Source organism: Gadus morhua, chromosome 2, assembly GCF_902167405.1.
Source record: "Gadus morhua chromosome 2, gadMor3.0, whole genome shotgun sequence".
NCBI lineage: Eukaryota > Metazoa > Chordata > Actinopteri > Gadiformes > Gadidae > Gadus > Gadus morhua.
The window spans coordinates 5,113,689-5,134,980 of record NC_044049.1 but is presented as its reverse complement, the minus strand read 5'-3'; the positions used below and the strand labels follow the sequence as shown (position 1 = coordinate 5,134,980).

The 21,292-nt window shown below is 43.6% G+C and overlaps 3 protein-coding genes and 1 long non-coding RNA gene across 4 annotated transcripts; 1 reads left to right on the top strand and 3 right to left on the bottom strand.

Moving 5' to 3' along the window:
• The first annotated feature begins 75 nt into the window (after positions 1-75).
• On the top strand, positions 76-5,628 carry LOC115559483 (uncharacterized). Its single transcript, XR_003979591.1, has 2 exons — positions 76-1,457; positions 5,543-5,628. It is a non-coding gene; the product is annotated as an uncharacterized LOC115559483 (long non-coding RNA).
• On the bottom strand, positions 1,397-4,294 carry LOC115559322 (immunoglobulin lambda-1 light chain-like). The gene is made up of 4 exons (XM_030378148.1): positions 4,104-4,294; positions 3,671-3,996; positions 2,493-2,526; positions 1,397-1,894 (listed from the first exon to the last, which is right to left on the bottom strand). Exons 1-4 carry the CDS (start codon positions 4,141-4,143, stop codon positions 1,563-1,565), a joined length of 732 nt encoding a protein of 243 aa, XP_030234008.1. The 5' UTR covers positions 4,144-4,294; the 3' UTR covers positions 1,397-1,562.
• Positions 5,482-8,397, bottom strand: LOC115559392 (immunoglobulin lambda-1 light chain). Its single transcript, XM_030378179.1, has 4 exons — positions 8,224-8,397; positions 7,791-8,116; positions 6,596-6,629; positions 5,482-5,983 (listed from the first exon to the last, which is right to left on the bottom strand). The coding sequence occupies exons 1-4, from the start codon at positions 8,261-8,263 to the stop codon at positions 5,655-5,657; spliced, it is 729 nt and encodes a 242-aa protein (XP_030234039.1). The 5' UTR covers positions 8,264-8,397; the 3' UTR covers positions 5,482-5,654.
• Positions 8,398-13,786: 5,389 nt separating this feature from the next.
• Positions 13,787-18,608, bottom strand: LOC115559451 (immunoglobulin lambda-1 light chain-like). The gene is made up of 4 exons (XM_030378214.1): positions 18,449-18,608; positions 18,008-18,341; positions 14,785-14,819; positions 13,787-14,193 (listed from the first exon to the last, which is right to left on the bottom strand). Exons 1-4 carry the CDS (start codon positions 18,486-18,488, stop codon positions 13,862-13,864), a joined length of 741 nt encoding a protein of 246 aa, XP_030234074.1. The 5' UTR covers positions 18,489-18,608; the 3' UTR covers positions 13,787-13,861.
• Positions 18,609-21,292: the final 2,684 nt, after the last annotated feature.

Sequence of the window (21,292 nt, the reverse complement as noted above, 5' to 3'; positions counted from 1 at the left end):
ATGGAACTTCATGTCATGTGTTGTACTCAATCCTCTCTCCTTGGCTGCACATGGATCTGATGAGTGAACAGGTCAAAGGTCAGAGTCGTCCGGTTGGGATTGCGTGTGTTCGATGCAACACGCATGTGGTCATGAATGTGGAGAATCACCTCTTGTTATTGCACGCCAGTGTCTGCCTTCAACTAAGAAATCAGCAGTTCTGATAGATGAGTGAAGGTTAACAGACATTTGATATGAGGCTTAGTGAGAAGGAGGAGGAAGAGGAAGAGGAAGAGGAGGGAGTCTGGAAACAGGAAGAGGAGCCTCAGGTAGAGCTCACTGCACTGATGCACCTCCATGGATGGATGAATTAGTGGATGAATGGAACATTCAAATGGACATAAATAAGTTGGGATACCTAAACAGGTTCATATGGCAAGCCGAATTGTCATTTATTTGTTTGACCATCCGGAATTTACATTGTAGATATCAACAACTTCATTCAAGATATCTGTAATGTAGTTGTGACTAGTCGAAACGACAGTTGGAAATATCTGTCATTCAGTTTTGACTAGGCGAAACTTAATTGCAGATATCTGCAACACATATCCAGTCTAGCGAATTTATGTCAAATCGGCTTGCCATAGGTTCAGAGATAATTAGGCAGTTGACAACATAACAAGTTTTGATGAATGACTTGGCCATCGCTTCTGTTCCGTTTCCATCAAACTTAGTTTAGTTTGTTTCATCATGTGACACATGGACACATGTTCGTGTACACACACACACACACACACAGACACACACTTTCATAGTATCAAGGCCCTAACCTTAACTCCTTAACCAGCACTGCCCTTCTAAAAGTGAAAGAAGACTTCCCCTTATAATTTACATAAAGCTATTCATGAAGCGTAGGGGCCATCAGGTGCATCCTGGGAACTAGATGGATGACGTGGCCAGGGATGCTTCAGTGACTATGGTCACACTATTATTTACATGCTTATGTTTAGTGCAATATAATAAATATTAGAGATGACCGAAACATTAATTGAATAAAGTGATATATGGGAATGGAAATTAGAACGCAGGTTTGTCTTGGTTCATGGTTAGACAACCACCATGAAGGTGGATTGAATTCTGGCATATAGTATGTTTGTAGGGAGATTATATATAGTTCATATCATGTCACTCTCATGTGAGGATTTTCTGCATTCAATATTTTTTTCTGAACAGTTGAGATCTGAAGTGATTCTTACAGACACCAGCAGATGGCATCACTTCACAGCCTTTGGGGTGAAAAGCAAAACTTAGTTCCCTCTGTCACGTTCATTGCCACATCAATCCAACGTATCGCATCTTTTATCAAGTTAAGAAATCGACCAATCAAACACTTTTTCATTTGAAGAGCGGGAGACAATTTTTTTTCAAATGCAATGACTTTTATTGAGTGAACTTTTCTCAACACAACGTACAGAAAGGTGAAAGGTATGAGAATGCACACAAAAGCCCTTTAGATCAAAAAATCACCAAATCTTCTAGTGCACAAACAGCAAGCAAGAAAGACATCAACGTTAACGTGACACTTATTCTAAAGTGTTCCTACATTCAGACATCCTCATCGTTTTCTCAAAGGAGCTTGAACCCACGGTCACTTTACATGTGTAGCTCCTGTCCTCGCTGAAGTCACAAGCTCGAAGGGACAGATGGCTGCTGAGTTGGAAATTCTTGTCGGGGTGCTGAACTGCGGTGCTGGTCCAAGTCCCTTCGGTGACCGGACTCCCGTTGACCAGCCAGCTCACCTCTGCGAAGCCGATAGACATCTGCCGTGCCAGACAGACCAGAGCGGCATGACTGGACGAGAGCGGATTGGTGGAAGGACGGTAGAATGTCAGGACAGGAGGAGGGAGGCTGGAGCCTGGAACATGAAAATGATGACAACATGAATCCGAGAAATTATTCGAGAATGTACAGATTTTGATGTTTGACGAAATGGTACGCCTATCGCTTCAAGATTTACAGATCGATTAATGGCTAGAAATATGTACTTTGTACTTTGGCACCATCGATTGTATGTTGTTGTATCTGTTACCGATAGGAAGATTGTATCAATGTAACATATTAAACATATTTCAAAGGCCTATTTTTTAGAAGTGAATAATAATGCAATATTATTTCTGATTATGGTAATAATCGTTTTAACAACAATGAAGCGTTGATGTTGTGTGAACCTAAAAGTTGCACATGATAACGTCGACGGTAGAATGGTTACCTTGAAAATGAATTAAAATAAAATAGAAAACAAATAATGCCTAGGCCTACCGTTAGAATAATTATTATAGTATAAATAAATAATTTAATAGTCACTTATTTTACACCACCAAGCCTTGAACGCGCAAAATGAAAACGACAAAAAAACCGAAATGTTTTCGAAAAGTTTAAATGGAGATACCTTGATACAAATACGAAAACAAACCTTTACAATTGTCAATAAGTAAACATGAATCAAAACTTACCAGTAACGATCACCTTTGTGCCTCCGCCGAATACCACAGTGATTCAGTGTGTATTCATGGCCGCACAAAAACCTCCTGACTTGTTGAAGCCAGTGGATCCACCCTCTATGTAATGCCTTCCCAGGAATAACAGGTAGAAACCGTTTTAATCCAGTGAAGTCCAAGTAAGAATTTGTCCTACATGGTCAATGAAAATGCCATTTCCATAAATACAAAAAAGATAGATAGGTCCTTTTGTTCATCTTTGAAACACCATCCAGTTCCTTAGATCCACAGAAGTCCAACGTTTACTTGTCTCCAACTACAGATAAACACAAATTGTGGTAAATGGTTAACTGAGTGCCTACTATCATTATAATGAGCAGTGTGCAAAAAATACAAAAAGATCTCGTCACCAGAACGTTAGCATGGAGAACATGAAGCAGAAATTAGGCTTTTATGAATTGGGGTTCTTCATGAATAACAGAGACACCTCCTCCTGTATGTTACACCCATAGTAATAACAAATTCAATGACTTAGCCTCTTCAGTAATATTATTGATTAGCCAAAGGATCTGCATCCCAAAGGGTTCATGTAGAATAGATGTATGAGTCCAAGACTAACCAGAGGAATAGAGGTCAGGAAGTATTGATCACACCTGTCTCCGGAATCACAATAATCTGCCATCTTCCAACATGCACTTCATTCATATAAATACTACAGCTCAAATGACGGCAGTGTACGAATGAAAGGGTTTATAAATCTCAGCTGTTTCTTTTCTTTTTCTCGTTGCAAAACCTAAATCATGTGTGATGTCAATCAGCCACTTCCCCAAACAGTATCATATGCAATTGTAATAACCCCTGAATGATTATATTTCATGCATTTAGGGAAATCCAGGGACTGCAGGTAGACCCCTATCTGAAAGGTTTTGCGCTCAATCACCTTTAGCCTACCTGTCAACATCCTTGAGAAACCTGCCTAGTCCTTCATTCTCCCTAAGTGGATGTCACAGCAGCGCAGTTCACATTAGTGTCCTACAAGGATGGATTTGAGGTTTTCGTCAAATAATCGGTCATGTGAGAATGTTAGAAACGGTTGGTCATGAAGGCTTCACACTGTGCCACCATCTGAGAAAGCAGAAAAGCAGAAGTGTTCTGGGAAGAGGTTTTTGTCATGGTGTAAATCACTGTGATACGTGTTCTTGAGCAGAATCATCCCATGTGGTACAGTAATAAACGGCTGAGTCTCCTTCCTCCACATTATTGATGATCAACCGACAATCAGACACAGACTTACAAGTAGATGTGAAATGAGGTGAGGAGAATCCAGGACCATATTTTACATCGGCCAAGTTTTTGTGAAATTCCAGTACATACTGAGGAACTCCTCCAGGTATCTGTTTATACCAGTCAGCAGTATAACCAGTAACGCTCCCCAGGTTACAGTCGATGGAGGCCGACTCTCCTCTGGTCAGCGTCACAACAGAAGGCTGCTGTGTCACCACAGTCACAGCGCTCACACCTGGAGGAGAAAGCAAAGCAGAAAGCAGGGAGCCGTGAGAGGTGAAGACCTGACGCTGATCAATGGGACATGAGGCCAGAGCTGCAGTGAAGCAGCCTCCTCCTTACATGAGAGAGCAGCCAGGAGAGAGCAGAGAGTCCCCAGCATGTTGTCAGTGTGGAGCGGGAAGGTCTATGGCTGTCCAGCTGAGAGGTGAGCAGGGTTAAGGGTGAGGAGAGGAGGAGGAGAGGAGGAGAGGCACGAGAACCACCGGCTTATAAACACACCCAGACAGAGGAGGGGAGGGGCTTTCACCTCACTACTGAGGATGGAACTTCATGTCATGCGTTGTACTCAATCCTCTCTCCTTGGCTGCACATGGATCTGATGAGTGAACAGGTCAAAGGTCAGAGTCGTCCGGTTGGGATTGCGTATGTTCGATGCAACACGCATGTGGTCATGAATGTGGAGAATCACCTCTTGTTATTGTACGCCAGTGTCTGCCTTCAACTAAGAAACCAGCTGTTCTGATAGATGAGTTAAAGTTAACAGACATTTGATATGAGGCTTAGTAAGAAGGAGAAGGAGGAGGAAGAGGAGGGAGTCTGGAAACAGGAAGAGGAGCCTCAGGTAGAGCTCACTGCACTGATGCACCTCCATGGATGGATGCATTAGTGGATGAATGAAACATGCAAATGGACATCAAATAAGTTGGGATACCTTACCAGGTTCATAGATAATTGGGCCGACGATAAATCAACCAGTTTCCAATGAATTGGCCATCGCTCCTCATCTGTTTCCATAAACCTTAGTCTAGTTTGTTTCATCATCTTACACATAGACACGTGCACGTGAACACACACACACACACGCACGCAGTCACACACACACACACACACACTTTCATAGTATCAAGGCCCTAACCTTAAACAGCACTGCCCTTCTTAAAGTGAAAGAAGACTTCCCCTTATAATTTACATAAAGCTATTAATGAAGCGAAGAGGCCACCAGGTGCATCCTGGGAACTAGATGGACGAGGTGGGCAGGGATGCTTCACTGACTATGGTGACACTATTATTTACATGCTTATGTTTAGTGCAATACAATAAATATTAGAGATGACCGAAACATTAAATGAATAAAGTGAAAAATGGGAATGGAAATTAGAACACAGGTTTTTCTTGGTTCATGGTTAGATGACCACTATGAAGTTTGATTGAATTCTGGCATATATTATGTTTGTAGGAAGATTATATATAGTTTATATCAAGTCACTCTCATGTGAGGATTTTCTACATTCAATCTATTTGTCTGACCAGTTGATATCTGAAGGGATTCTTACAGGCACCAGCAGATGGCAGCACTTCTCAGCCTTTGGGGTGAAAAGCAAAACTTTGTTCACTCCGTCACGTTCATTGCCAAATCAATGCAACGTATCGCATCTTTTATCAATTTAAGAAATCGACTAATCAAACACTTTTTCATTTGAAGAGCAGGAGACAACACTTTCATTTCAAATGCAATGACTTTTATTGAGGGAAATTTTCTCAACACAACGTACATACAGGTTCATAGAAAGGTATCTATTCGTGAATTCACACAAAAGCCCTTTAGACCACAAAATCACCCTTCTGTTGCACAAGCAGCAAGCAAGAAAGACGTCAACGTTAACGTGACACTTATTCTAAAGTGTTGCTACATTCAGACATCCTCATTGTTTTCTCAAAGGAGCTTGAACCCACGGTCATTTTACATGTGTAGCTCCTGTCCTCGCTGTCACTCCCTGGAAGGGACAGATAGCTGCTGAGTTGGAAAGTCTTATCGGGGTGCTGAACTGCGGTGCTGGTCCAAGTCCCTTCGGTGACCGGACTCCCGTTGACCAGCCAGCTCACCTCTGCGAAGCCGATAGACATCTGCCGTGCCAGACAGACCAGAGCGGCATGGCTGGACGAGAGGGGATTGGTGGAAGGACGGTAGAATGTCAGGACAGGAGGAGGGAGGCTGGAGCCTGGAACATGAAAATGATGACAACATGAATCAGAGAAATTATTTGAGAATGTACAGATTTTGATGTTTGTCGAAATGGTAGACCTATCGCTTCAAGATTTACGTATCAATTAATGGCTAGAAATATGTACTTTGTACTTTGGCACCATCGATTGTATGTTGTTGTATCTGTTACCGATAGGAAGATTAGGCCTATCAATGTAACATATTATACATAGGCCTATTACAAAGGCCTAATTTTGAAAGTGAAAAATAATGCAATATTTTTGCTGATTATGGTAATAATCGTTTTGACAACAATGAAGCGTTGATGTTGTGTGAACCTAAAAGTTGCACATGATAACGTGGATGGTGGAATGGTTACCTTGAAAATGAATTAAAATAAAATAGAAAACAAATGCCTAGGCCTACCGTTAGAATAATTAATATTGAATGCATAAATAATTTAATAGTCAACACTTATTTTACACCACGGCTTCTAAGCCTTGAACGCGCAAAATGAAAACGACAAAAAAACGAAATGTTTTCGAAAAGTGTAAATGGAGATACTTTGATACAAATACGAAAACAAACCTTTACAATTGTCAATCAGTAAACATGAATCAAAACTTACCAGTAACGATCACCTTTGTGCCTCCGCCGAATACCACAGTGATTCAGTGTGTATTCATGGCCGTACAAAAACCTCCTGACTTGTTGAAGGCAGTGGAGCCACCCTCTATGTGATGCCTTTCCCAGGAATAACAGGTAGAATACGTTTTAATCCAGTGAAGTCCAAGTAAGAATTTGTCCTACATGGTCAATGAAAATGCCATTTCCATAAATACAAAAAAGATAGATAGGTCCTTTAGTTCATCTTTGAGTCACCATCCAGTTCCTTTGGTAGGTGAAAGATCCACAGAAGTCCAACGTTGACTTGTCTCCAACTACAGATAAACACAAATTGTGGTAAATGGTTAACTGAGTGCCTACTATCATTATAATGAGCTGGGTGCAAAAAATACAAAAAGATCTCGTCACCAGAACGTTAGCATGGAGAACATGAAGCAGAAATTAGGCTTTTATGAATTGGGGTTCTTCATGAATAACAGAGACACCTCCTCCTCTATGTTACACCCAGTTATAGAAACAACAAATTCAATGACTTAGCCTCTTCAGTAATATTATTGATCAGCCAAGAGATCTGCATCCCAAAGGGTTCATGTAGAATACATGTATGAGTCCAAGACTAACCAGAGGAGTAGAGGTCAGGAAGTATTGATCACACCTGTCTCCGGAATCACAATAATCTGCCATCTTCCAACATGCACTTCATTCATATAAATACTACAGCTCAAATGACGGTAGTGTACGAATGAAAGGGTTTATAAATCTCAGCTGTTTCTCTTCTTTTTCTCGTTGCAAAACCTCAATCATGTGTGATGTCAATCAGCCACTTCCCCAAACAGTATCATATGCAATTGTAATAACCCCTGAATGATTATATTTCATGCATTTAGGGAAATCCAGGGACTGCAGGTAGACCCCTATCTGAAAGGTTTTGCGCTCAATCACCTTTAGCCTACCTGTCAACATCCTTGAGAAACCTGCCTAGTCCTTCATTCTCCCTAAGTGGATGTCACAGCAGCACAGTTCACATTAGTGTCCTACCAGGATGGATTTGAGGTTTTCGTCAAATAATCAGTCATGTGAGAATGTTATAAAACGGTTGGTCATGAAGGCTTCACGCTGTGCCACCATCTGAGAAAGCAGAAAAGGAGAAGTGCTCTGAGAAGAGGTTTTTGTCATGGTGTAAATCACTGTGATACCCATTCTTTAGCAGAATTATCCCATGTGGTACAGTAATAAACGGCGGAGTCTCCTTCCTCCACATTATTGATGATCAACCGACAATCAGACACGGTCTTACAAGTAGATGTGAAATGAGGTGCGGAGAATCCAGAACCATATTTTACATCGGCCCAGCTTTTGTGAAATTGCAGTACATACTGAGGAACTCCTCCAGGTATCTGTTTATACCAGTCAGCAGTATAACCAGTAACGCTCCCCAGGTTACAGTCGATGGAGGCCGACTCTCCTCTGGTCAGCGTCACAACAGAAGGCTGCTGTGTCACCACAGTCACAGCGCTCACACCTGGAGGAGAAAGCAAAGCAGAAAGCAGGGAGCCGTGAGAGGTGAAGACCTGACGCTGATCAATGGGACATGAGGCCAGAGCTGCAGTGAAGCAGCCTCCTCCTTACATGAGAGAGCAGCCAGGAGAGAGCAGAGAGTCCCCAGCATGTTGTCAGTGTGGAGCGGGAAGGTCTATGGCTGTCCAGCTGAGAGGTGAGCAGGGTTAAGGGTGAGGAGAGGAGGAGGAGAGGAGGAGAGGCACGAGAACCACCGGCTTATAAACACACCCAGACAGAGGAGGGGAGGGGCTTTCACCTCACTACTGAGGATGGAACTTCATGTAATGTGTTGTGCTCAATCCTCTCTCCTTGGCTGCACATGGATCTGATGAGTGAATAGGTCAAAGGTCAGAGTCGTCCGGTTGGGATTGCGTATGTTCGATGCAACACGCATGTGGTCATGAATGTGGAGAATCACCTCTTGTTGTTGCACGCCAGTGTCTGCCTTCAACTAAGAAATCAGCAGTTCTGATAGATGAGTGAAGGTTAACAGATATTTGATATGAGGCTTAGTGAGAAGGAGAAGGAGGAGGGAGTCTGGAAACTGAAAGTGGAGCCTCAGGTAGAGCTCACTGCACTGATGCACCTCCATGGATGGATGAATTAGTGGATGAATGGAACATTCAAATGGACATAAAGTAAGTTGTGATGCCTAAACAGGTTCAGAGATCATTTGGTCGGTTCAGAGATCAACACAAAAAGTTTCTATGAATGACTTGGCCATCGCTTATGTTCCGTTTCCATCAACCTTAGTTGTTTGTTTCATCATGTGACTCATGGACACATGTTCGTGTACGCACAGACACACCCACACACACACACAGACACACAGACACACAGTATCAAGGCCCTAACCTTAACCAGCACTGCCCTTCTAAAAGTGAAAGAAGACTTCCCCTTATAATTTACATAAAGCTATTCATGAAGCGAAGTGGCCACCAGGTGCATCCTGGGAACTAGATGGACGAGGTGGACAGGGATGCTTCATTGACTAGGGTGACACTATTATTTACATGCTTATGTTTAGTGCAATATAATAAATATTAGAGATGACCGAAACATTAAATGAATAAAGTGAAAAATGGGAATGGAAATTAGAACACAGGTTTGTCTTGGTTCATGGTTAGATGACCACTTGGAAGTTTGATTGAATTCTGGCATATAGTATGTTTGTAGGAAGATTATATATAGTTTATATAATGTCACTCTCATGTGAGGATCTTCTACATTCAATATATTTGTAGTTGATATCTGAAGTGATTCTTACAGACACCAGCAGATGGCAGCACTTCTCAGCCTTTGGGGTGAAAAGCAAAACTTAGTTCACTCCGTCACGTTCATTGCCACATCAATGCAACGTATCGCATCTTTTATCAATTTTACGAAATCGACTAATCAAACACTTTATCATTTGAAGAGCAGGAGACAACACTTTCATTTCAAATGCAATGACTTTTATTGAGGGAAATTTTCTCAACACAACGTACATACAGGTTCATAGAAAGGTATCTATTCGTGAATTCACACAAAAGCCCTTTAGACCACAAAATCACCCTATCTTCAGACATCCTCATTGTTTTCTCAAAGGAACTTGAACCCACGGTCACTTTACATGTGTAGCTCCTGTCCTCGCTGAAGTCACAAGCTCGAAGGGACAGATGGCTGCTGAGTTGGAAAGTCTTGTCGAGGTGCAGAACTGCGGTGCTGGTCCAAGTCCCTTCGGTGACCGGATTCCCGTTGACCAGCCAGCTCACCTCTGCGAAGCCGATAGACATCTGCCGTGCCAGACAGACCAGAGCGGCATGGCTGGACGAGAGCGGATTGGTGGAAGGACGGTAGAATGTCAGGACAGGAGGAGGGAGGCTGGAGCCTGGAACATGAAAATGATGACAACATGAATCCGAGAAATTATTTGAGAATGTACCGATTTTGATGTTTGTCGAACTGGTATGCCTATCGCATCAAGATTTACGTATCAATTAATGGCTAGAAATATGTACTTTGTACTTTAGCACCATCGATTGTATGTTGTTGTATCTGTTACCGATAGGAAGATTATAGGCCTATCAATGTAACATATTATACATAGGCCTATTACAAAGGCTTAATTTTGAAAGTGAAAAATAATGCAATATTATTTCTGATTATGGTAATAATCGTTTTGACAACAATGAAGCGTTGATGTTGTGTGAACCTAAAAGTTGCACATGATAACGTGGATGGTAGAATGGTTACCTTGAAAATGAATTAAAATAAAATAGAAAACAAATGCCTAGGCCTACCTTTAGAATAATTAATATTGAATACATAAATAATTTAATAGTCAACACTTATTTTACACCACGGCTTCTAAGCCTTGAACGCGCAAAATGAAAACGACAAAAAAACTAAATGTTTTCGAAAAGTGTAAATGGAGATACTTTGATACAAATACGAAAACAAACCTTTACAATTGTCAATCAGTAAACATGAATCAAAACTTACCAGTAACGATCACCTTTGTGCCTCCGCCGAATACCACAGTGATTCAGTTTGTATTCATGGCCGTACAAAAACCTCCTGACTTGTTGAAGGCAGTGGAGCCACCCTCTATGTGATGCCATTCCCAGCAATAACAGGTAGAAACCGTTTTAATCCAGTGAAATCAAAGTAAGAATTTGTCCTTGCCACATGGTCAATGAAAATGCTATTTCCAGTAAATACAAAAACATATAGGTCCTTTAGTTCATCTTTGAATCACCATCCAGTTCATCTGGTAGGTGAAAGATCCACAGAAGTCCAACGTTTGCTTTTCTCCAACTACAGATAAACACAAATTGTGGTAAATGGTTAACTGAGTGCCTACTATCATTATAATGAGCAGTGTGCAAAAAATATAAAAAGATCTCTTCAACATAACGTTACCAAGAAGAACATGAAGCAGAAGTGAGGCTTTTATGAAGTGGGGTTCTTCATGAATAACAGAGACACCTCCTCCTCTATATTACACATTATAGTAACAACCGATTCAATGAATTAGCCTCTTCTGTATTATTATTGATCAGTCGAAGGAGCAGCATCCCAAAGGGTTCATGTAGAATAAATGTATAAGTCTAAGACTAACCAGAGGAGTAGTGGTCAGCAGGTGTTGATCACAACTGTCTCCTGAATCACAATAAACTGCCAACTTCCACCATGCACTTCATTCATAGAATTACTACAGCTCAAATGAATGAAAGGGTTAAGAATTCTCAGCAGTTTATTTTATTTTTCTCATTGCAAAACCTAAATCATGTGTGATTTCCTTCATGCCGGAACATCCTCATATATATTCTTCATAAACTCATGAATGATAATATTTAATGTATTTATATGTAAGGTAACCCAGTGACTGCAGGTAGAGCCCTAACCAAAAGGTTCTGGGCTCAATCCCCTTTAGCCTCCCTGTAAACATCCTGGAGAAGCATGCCTAGTCCTTCGTTCTCCCTAACGACCCGTCTCTGTGTTCACTGTGAGGTGCTTTACATTAGTGGATGTCACGGCAGCACAGTTCACATTAGTGTCCATCAAGGAAGGGTTGAGGTTTTCGTCAAATAATCGGTCATGTGAGAATGTTATAAAACGGTTGGTCATGAAGGCTTCACACTGTGCCACCATCTGAGAGAGCAGAAAAGCAGAAGTGCTCTGGGAAGAAGTTTTTGTCATGGTGTAAATCACTGTGATACGTTTTCTTTAGCAGAACTATCCCATGTCTGACAGTGATAAACGGCTGAGTCTCCCTCCTCCACATTATTGATGATCAAGCGATAATCAGACTTGGACTGACTGGTAGATGTGAAATGAGGTGAGGAGAATCCAGAACCATATTTTACATCGGTCCACTCATGGTACAAACACAGCACATACTGAGGAACTCCTCCAGGTATCTGTTTATACCAGTTAGCACGAGCTTTAGTAACGCTCCCCAGGTTACAGTCGATGGAGGCCGTCTCTCCTCTGGTCAGCGTCACAACAGAAGGCTGCTGTGTCACCACAGTCACAGCGCTCACACCTGGAGGAGAAAGCAAAGCAGAAAGCAGGGAGCCGTGAGAGGTGAAGACCTGACGCTGATCAATGGGACATGAGGCCAGAGCTGCAGCGGAGCAGCCTCCTCCTTACATGTGAGAGCAGCCAGGAGAGAGCAGAGAGTCCCCAGCATGTTGTCAGTGTGGAGCGGGAAGGTCTCTGGCTGTCCAGCTGAGAGGTGAGCAGGGTTAAGGTTGAGGAGAGGAGGAGTAGAGGAGGAGAGGCACAAGAACCACCGGCTTATAAACACACCCAGACAGAGGAGGGGAGGGGCTGTCACCTCACTACTGAGGATGGAACTTCATGTCATGCGTTGTACAAAATCCTCTCTCCTTGGCTGCACATTGATCTGATGAGTGAACAGGTCAAAGGTCAGAGTCGTCCAGTTAGGATTGCGTATGTCCGATGCAACACGCATGTGGTCATGAATGTGGAGAATCACCTCTTGTTATTGCACGCCATTGTCTGCCTTCAACTAAGAAATCAGCTGTTCTTATAGATGAGTGAAGGTTAACAGACATTTGATATGAGGCTTAGTGAGAAGGAGAAGGAGGAGGAGGAGGGACTCTGGAAACAGGAAGAGGAGCCTCAGGTAGAGCTCACTGCACTGATGCGCCTCCATGGATGGATGAATTAGTGGATGAATGAAACATTCAAGTGGACATCAAATAAGTTGTTTAGATACCTAAACGTGTTCAGAGATAATTTGGCAGTTGACAAAATAACAAGTTTCCATAAATGAGTTGGTCATCGCTTCTGTTCTGTTTCCATCAACCTTAGTTAAGTTTGTTGCATCATGTTTCATATAGACACGGTGCACGTGTACACACACACACACACACACACACACACACACACACACACACACACACACACACACACACACACACACACACACACACACACACACACACACACACACACACACACACTTTCATAGTGTCAAGGCCCTAACCTTAAACAGCACTGCCCTTCTTAAAGTGAAAGAAGACTTCCCCTTATAATTTACATAAAGCGAAGAGGCCACCAGGTGCATCCTGGGAACTAGATGGACGAGGTGGGCAGGGATGCTTCGCTGACTAGTGTGACCCTATTATTTACATGCTTATTGCAATATATTAAATATATTGATGACCGAAACATTAATTGAATAAAGTGATATTTCGGAACCATGGTTCATGGTTAGACGACCACTATGAAATTTGATTTAATTCTGGCATATAGTATGTTTGTAGGAAGATTATCTGTAGTTTTTATCATGTCACTCTTATGTGAGGATTTTCTACATTCGATACATTTTTCTGAACAGTTGATATCTGAAGTTATTCTTATAGACACCAGCAGATGGCAGCACTTTACAGCCTTTGGAGTGTAAAGCAAAACTTTACCCTCTGTCACGTTCATTGCCACATCAATGCAACATTTCGCATCTTTTATCAAGTTAAGAAATCGACCAATCAAACACTTTTTCATTTGAAGAGCGGAGGACAACATTTTTTCAAATGCAATGACTTTTATTGAGTGAACTTTTCTCAACACAACGTACAGAAAGGTTAAAGGTAGTTATTAATGAATGCACACAAAGGGCCTTTAGATCACAAAATCACCAAATCTTCTAGTGCACAAGCAGCAAGCAAGAAAGACATCAACGTTAACGTGACACTTATTCTACAGTGTTCCTACATTCAGACATCCTCATCGTTTTCTCAAAGGAGCTTGAACCCACGGTCACTTTACATGTGTAGCTCCTCTCCTCGCTGAAGTCACAAGCTCGAAGGGACAGATGGCTGCTGAGTTGGAAAGTCTTGTCGGGGTGCTGAACTGCGGTGCTGGTCCAAGTCCCTTCGGTGACCCGACTCCCGTTGACCAGCCAGCTCACCTCTGCGAAGCCGATAGACATCTGCCGTGCCAGACAGACCAGAGCGGCATTGCTGGACGAGAGCGGATTGGTGGAAGGACGGTAGAATGTCAGGACAGGAGGAGGGAGGCTGGAGCCTGGAACATGAGAATGATGACAACATGAATCAGAGAAATTATTCGAGGATGTACAGATTTTTTTGTTTGACGAAAAGATATCTCCTCATGATTTGGTATCAATGAATGGCTCTTAATGTTGTGATTGGCACCTTGGGTTTCAAACTTGTAGGCCATCTGTTAACAATATTTTGCATCATGATGTTATACATAGAAACATACATCGGCCTATTTTTTAGAAGTGAATAATTGTGCAATATTGTTTCTAATTATGGTAAAAATCGTTTTGATAACAATGAAGCGTTGAGGTTGTTTTACCTAAAAGTTGCACAGGTTAGTGGATGGTTCATTTGTTAACTTAAAAACTAAATTAAAATTAAATAGATAGCAAATACTAAGCCATACAATTATTATTCTTGTAAAAATAAATAATTTAGTGGTCAACACTTATTTCACACCACTGTTTCAAAGCCTTGAACGCTCAAAAATAAAATGAAATAAATCCGAAATGTTTTCGAAAGTGTAAATGCAGAAACCTTAATACATATGTTCATAAGGAATACGAAATAAACCTTTACCATGGTGAATAAGTAAACATGAATCAATACTTACCAGTAACGATCACCTTAGTGCCTCCGCCGAATACCACAGTGATTCAGTTTGCATTAATGGACGTGCAAACCTCCTGCCTTTTTGAGGCACTAGAGCCACCCTCTATATGCCATTCCCAGGAATAAAAGGTACCGGTTATATCCAGTGAAATCCAAGTAAGAGTCTGTCCTTGCCACATGGTCAATTCAAATTCCATTTCCATTAAATACAAAAATGATAGATAGGTCCTCTTGTTCATCTTTGCGACACAATCTACTTTGGCAGATGAAAGATCCACAGAAGTTCAACGTTTACTTGTGACCAACAATAGATAAACACAAATTGTGGTAAATGGTTAAATGTCTGCCTATACTATCATTATAATCAGCTGTGTGCAAAAAATACGAAATGATCTCTTCAACATAACGTGACCATGAAAGACATGAAGCAGAAGTGAGGCTTTTATGAATTGGGGTTCTTCATGGATAACAGAGACACCTCCTCCTCTATATAACACGTTATAGTAACAACCAATTCAATGATTTAGCCTCTTCTGTGATATTATTAACAAGTCGAAGGAGCAGCATCCCAAAGGCTTTATGAAGAATACATGCATGAGTCTTACTCTGAGTAGAGGTAAGCATGATGTGTTGATCAAACCTGACTTCTGAATCACAATGCACCCCAATCTTCCACCATGCACTGCATTCATATATGTCAGGGTGTGGGTGTCTCCCTGTGTTTTTCCCTCCTGTGTTGATTACTGTTCCCTCCCCTAATGTGTCTCAGCTGTTCCTCGTTGTGTTTGTTATTTAAGCCCTCGTCTTTCCTTTGTTCGGTGTGCTGTCATTGTGGTTTGTGTGTGGTTTGCTGTGGTTAGTGTTGGTTGTAGTCCTGCGTGTTCCGTGTTCCTTGTTCCCTTTCGAGTTTCCTGTTGTCTCCCGAGTTCCGAGTTGTCTCCCGAGTTCCCCGATACCTGTGCCTTAGCCTTTAGGCCTGAATAAAGTGCCGTTTACCCTCAATACCGTCTGCGTTTGGGTCCTACCTGCCTGCCTGCACCCCCAGCTTCCTTAACAGAATGACAGCACCGTCACGATGGGACCCAGCGGACGCGCAATTTGACCGTAAGTTGGAGGATTCGATAGCCAAAATAAATAAGACAATGGACCCAGCGGACGATCAAGTTAGCCGTGAGTGGGAGGATTTATTTATTATGAAGGCAATAGATCGCTGGAAGAGTTTGGGGTACCACCCGGTTCCTCCTGGCACTCCAGCTCCCGCACTGACTCCGGTCCCCGAGCCCTGTCCGGTTCCTGAGCCCGCTCCTCGCCTTCCAGAGGGGGACCGGCCTCTTCGCCTGCTTGAGGTGGTCCGCCCTCCGCTCCTGCCTGAGGGGGCCCGCCCCCTGCTCCTTCCAGAGGGGGACCGGCCTCCGCTCCTGCCTGAGGGGGCCCGCCCCCTGCTCCTTCCAGAGGGGGACCGGCCTCTGCTCCTGCCGGAGGGGGTCCGCCCTCCAGACCGTCCAGGGGAGGCACGCCCTCCGTTCCTACCTGGCCTTCTACCAGAGGGGACCCGCCCTCTGCCTGGCCTTCTACCAGAGGGGACCCGCCCTCTGCCTGGCCTTCTACAAGAGGGGACCCGCCCTCTACCCTGTCCACCAGAGGGGACCCGCCCTCTACCTGGCCTGCCTCCTGAGGGGACCCGCCCTCTACCTGGCCTGCCTCCTGAGGGGACCCGCCCTCTACCTGGCCTGCCTCCTGAGGGGACCCGCCCTCTGCCTGGCCTTCTACGAGAGGGGACCCGCCCCCTACCCTGTCCTCCTGAGGGGACCCGCCCTCTACCTGGCCTGCCTCCTGAGGGGACCCGCCCTCTACCTGGCCTGCCTCCTGAGGGGACCCGCCCTCTACCTGGCCTGCCTCCTGAGGGGACCCGCCCTCTACCTGGCCTTCCTCCTGAGGGGACCCGCCCTCTACCTGGCCTTCCTCTTAAGGGGACCCGCCCTCTACCTCGCCTTCGCCGGCCTCCTGAAGGGTTCCGCCTTCACCGCTGCCGGCCTTCTGAGGGGGTTCTGTGCCACTGCAGGTCTCCTGAGGGACTGAGCCCTCATCGTCCTTGCCGCCGGCCTCCTGAAGGGTTCCGCCTTCACTCTGCCTCTGCTTGCCCCCCAGGCCGTCCGCCTGAGGCTCCCTGCCATGCCCTGGGGTAGTTTTCTGGACGCCCGCCTGACGTCCCTCGGCTCTGCCGCAGTCCATTTTGTTTTGATTCCCCCCTCCTGGCGCCCCTCCACCCACCCGTTTTGGGTTTGACTTTCTTTGTTTTTTGTTTGTCGTGGGTCGCCTGGGAGTCGACCCTTAAGGGGGGGGTACTGTCAGGGTGTGGGTGTCTCCCTGTGTTTTTCCCTCCTGTGTTGATTACTGTTCCCTCCCCTAATGTGTCTCAGCTGTTCCTCGTTGTGTTTGTTATTTAAGCCCTCGTCTTTCCTTTGTTCGGTGTGCTGTCATTGTGGTTTGTGTGTGGTTTGCTGTGGTTAGTGTTGGTTGTAGTCCTGCGTGTTCCGTGTTCCTTGTTCCCTTTCGAGTTTCCTGTTGTCTCCCGAGTTCCGAGTTGTCTCCCGAGTTCCCCGATACCTGTGCCTTAGCCTTTAGGCCTGAATAAAGTGCCGTTTACCCTCAATACCGTCTGCGTTTGGGTCCTACCTGCCTGCCTGCACCCCCAGCTTCCTTAACAATATAATTACTGCAACTCAAATGACAGTAGTGTACAAACTAAATGTTAAGTACTCTTTGTTGTTTTCTTTCTTATTCTTGTTGCAAAACCAAAATCATGTGTGATTTCCATCAGCTGCTTTCCCAATCATTATCATGTGTAATTTTTACAAACTCAAGAATGATCATACTTCATGTATTTAGAGGGAAATTCATTGACAGCAGGTAGACCCATATCTGAAAGGTTCTGGTCTCAGAGTTGCCTACCTGTAGACATCCTGGAGAAGCATGCCTAGTCCTTCATTCTCCCTAATGACCCGTCTCTGTGCTCACTGTGAGGTGCTTTACATTAGTGGATTTGACGGCAGCACAGTTCACATTTGTGTCCATCAAGGAAGGGTTTGAGGTTTTCGTTAAATAAATCGGTCATGTGGGAGAATGTCAGAAACGGTTGGTTATGAACGCTTCACACTGTGCCACCATCTGAGAGACACAAAAGCAGAAGTGCTCTGGGAAGAGGTTTTTGTCATGGTGTAAATCACTGTGATACCCGTACAGAAGCAGAATCATCCCATGTATGACAGTAATAAACTGCTGAGTCTCCTTCCTCCACATTATTGATGATCAAGCGACAATCAGAATAGGACTGACAAGTAGATGTGAAATGAGGTGCGGAGAATCCTGGACCATATCTTACATTGGTCCAGATTCGGTGAAAATGCAGTACAAACTGAGGAACTCCTCCAGGTATCTGTTTATACCAGCGAGCAGACTGATCCGTAATACTCCCCATGTTACAGTCGATGGAGGCGGTCTCTCTTCTGGTCAGCGTCACAACAGAAGGCTGTGTCAGCACAGTCACAGCGCTCACACCTGGAGGAGAAAGCAAAGCAGAAAGCAGGGAGCCGTGAGAGGTGAAGACCTGACGCTGATCAATGGGACATGAGGCCAGAGCTGTAGTGAAACAGCCTCCTCCTTACATGTGAGAGCAGCCAGGAGAGAGCAGAGAGTCCCCAGCATGTTGTCAGTGTGGAGCGGAAAGGTTTTTGGCTGTCCAGCTAAGAGTTGACTAGGGTTACGGGTGAGGAGAGTAGGAGGTGAGGAGGAGAGGCACAAGAACCACCGGCTTATAAACACCCAGACAGAGGAGGGGAGGGGCTTTCACCTCACTGCTGAGGATGGAACTTCATCTCATGTGTTGTACTCAATCCTCTCTCCTTGGCTGCACATGGATCTGATGAGTGAACAGGTCAAAGGTCAGAGTCGTCCGGTTGCGATTACGTATGTTCGATGCAACACGCATGTGGTCATTTCATAGTATCAAGGCCCTAACCTTAACCAGCACTGCCCTTCTAAAAGTGAAAGAAGACTTCCCCTTATAATTTACATAAAGCTATTAATGAAGCGAAGTGGCCACCAGGTGCATCCTGGGAACTAGATGGACGAGGTGGGCAGGGATGCTTCACTGACTAGGGTGACACTATTATTTACATGCTTATGTTTAGTGCAATATAATAAATATTAGAGATGACCGAAACATCAATTGAATCAAGTGATGAATGGAAATTATAACGCCGGTTTGTCTTGGTTCATGGTAAGACGACCACTATGAAGGTGGATTGAACTTTGGCATATAGTATGTTTGTAGGAAGATTATAAATAGTTCATATCATGTCACTCTCATGTGAGGATTTTCTACATTCAATCTATTTTTCTGAACAGTTGATAACTGAAGTGATTCTTGCAGACACCAGCAGGTGGCAGCACTTCTCAGCCTTTGGGGTGAAAAGCAAAACTTTGCACCCTCTGTCTCGTTCATTGCCACATCACTGCAACATATCGCATCTATTATCAATTTAAGAAATCGACTAATCAAACACTTTTTCATTTGAAGAGCAGGAGACAACATTTTCTTTTCAAATGCAATGACTTTTATTGAGTGAACTTTTCTCTCAACACAACGTACAGAAAGGTTAAAGGTAGTTATTAATGAATGCACACAAAGGGCCTTTAGATCACAAACTCACTAAATCTTATAGTGCACAAGCAGCAAGCAAGAAAGACGTCAACGTTATCGTGACACTTAGGCCTATTCTACAGTGCTCCGACATGCAGACATCCTCATTGTTTTCTCAAAGGAGCTTGAACCCACGGTCGCTTTACATGTGTAGCTCCTGTCCTCGCTGAAGTCACAAGCTCGAAGGGACAGATGGCTGCTGAGTTGGAAAGTCTTGTCGGGATGCTGAACTGTTGTGCTAGTCCAAGTCCCTTCGGTGACCGGACTCCCGTTGACCAGCCAGCTCACCTCTGCGAAGCCGATAGACATCTGCCGTGCCAGACCAACACAGTCTCACTCCGAGAACGTCAAATACCGACTGTTGGCAAAGGCCCTTTAGCGTCGGTGACTGACGGGAAAGGTACCCTTTTTATTCGGTCGGTGACGGTAAAGGTACCCTTCGGCGTCTTCTGCATACGGAATGGGGGGTGCCTCACTACGTCTCTAATAGACGATGTGAGCATCTTTCCTATTGGATAGTTTTTTAGGATATTCTTCTGTGAAAATGGCGGACATACTTTTTATCCTGGGTGGAAAATATGATATTTTAGAATAGTTACACCATTAAAAGTGTTTATGTAAACATTTTTAGCGAGAAATGTGCATTTTACTTTCATAATCGTCGTTCGGCGAATGTGAAGGATGTTTGGTTTGATAGATATGACGAAGAATATTTCATCGAGCGATAATGGCCGGCGTACAGGCATCCCGGGCTCACGAAAATAGGTGACACTGTCACGTTATTTAATCTATTGAAACGTGATCAGGTACACGTATTTTCTAAATGTTTGTGTCAAAAAGCAAAATTTTCAAACTCATGCATATCAATTGGAAGTATTTGTCGTGATTTGTCACTAGGCACGACTTCCATCTAAGGTTCTGTCCGGGAGCTTTCTCCCTATTGTCCCTTAAGGAGCTCCGTACAGAACATTTATTGTTAAAAATTGTCTGTGATAACTAAGAATATGACAGCTTTTCCAGTCTCACCAATATGCGCACAGATCGCACGGTTTGACACTTTCAAGATGCGTGCAGTAGCCTACATACGCCAAATGACCATTTCGTGTGCATACGATACGCAAAACCCAGCATTAACTACTGTGGAGGGCGGATACGTCCATTTCGCGTGCATATGATACGAAAAACCCAGCATTAACTGAATGGGAGATGCAATATTTTAGGACAGATTCACCATTTAACGTGTTTCTAATGACATTTCTAGCGAGAAATGTACTTTTCCCTTGAATAATCCTCAGTCAGTGAATGTGTATGATCTTTATTAATCTTTATTATCTGAATGGGAAATGCAGCTCACGTGTTTCCTGCTTTTGTGTTATTAAACCGTTACTTTTTCGTGAACACTGGATTACGTCGCATTTCAACATAAAATAGCGTGTTATACACACACACACGCACACACACACACACACACACACACACACACACACACACACACACACACACACACACACACACACACACACACACACACACACACACACACACACACACACACTGCATTTCGCTGCCAAATATATAAATACTAAGGCAGAATAAAGAATAAATTAATTCATTATCATTCAACTTCAACATGCGTTATTACAGTATAGTGGTGGAGGGATGACGTGTGTTGGCCAACCCGGAAGTGAGCGTCGCCCTGTGTTCCCTTGACAAAAAGCCAACGGGTTTTTCCATTTGATTTTGGATTATTGCAGAAAAATTAGCATCTTTGAAGCACCTCCTCAAAAACTGAAAATAAATAAAAATA

Coding starts and splice junctions, on each gene's coding strand:
- LOC115559322 (XM_030378148.1), bottom strand. CDS start 4,143: ATGCTGGGGACTCTCTGCTCTCTCCTGGCTGCTCTCTCAT. Junction 2,527..3,670: donor ATGATTCTGCTCAAGAACAC/GTATCACAGTGA, acceptor TGAATCACTGTG/GTATTCGGCGGAGGCACAAA. Junction 1,895..2,492: donor CACAAAGGTGATCGTTACTG/GTAAGTTTTGAT, acceptor TTCATGTTCCAG/GCTCCAGCCTCCCTCCTCCT.
- LOC115559392 (XM_030378179.1), bottom strand. CDS start 8,263: ATGCTGGGGACTCTCTGCTCTCTCCTGGCTGCTCTCTCAT. Junction 8,117..8,223: donor TCTCCTGGCTGCTCTCTCAT/GTAAGGAGGAGG, acceptor TTTCTCCTCCAG/GTGTGAGCGCTGTGACTGTG. Junction 5,984..6,595: donor CACAAAGGTGATCGTTACTG/GTAAGTTTTGAT, acceptor TTCATGTTCCAG/GCTCCAGCCTCCCTCCTCCT.
- LOC115559451 (XM_030378214.1), bottom strand. CDS start 18,488: ATGCTGGGGACTCTCTGCTCTCTCCTGGCTGCTCTCACAT. Junction 18,342..18,448: donor TCTCCTGGCTGCTCTCACAT/GTAAGGAGGAGG, acceptor TTTCTCCTCCAG/GTGTGAGCGCTGTGACTGTG. Junction 14,194..14,784: donor CACTAAGGTGATCGTTACTG/GTAAGTATTGAT, acceptor CTCATGTTCCAG/GCTCCAGCCTCCCTCCTCCT.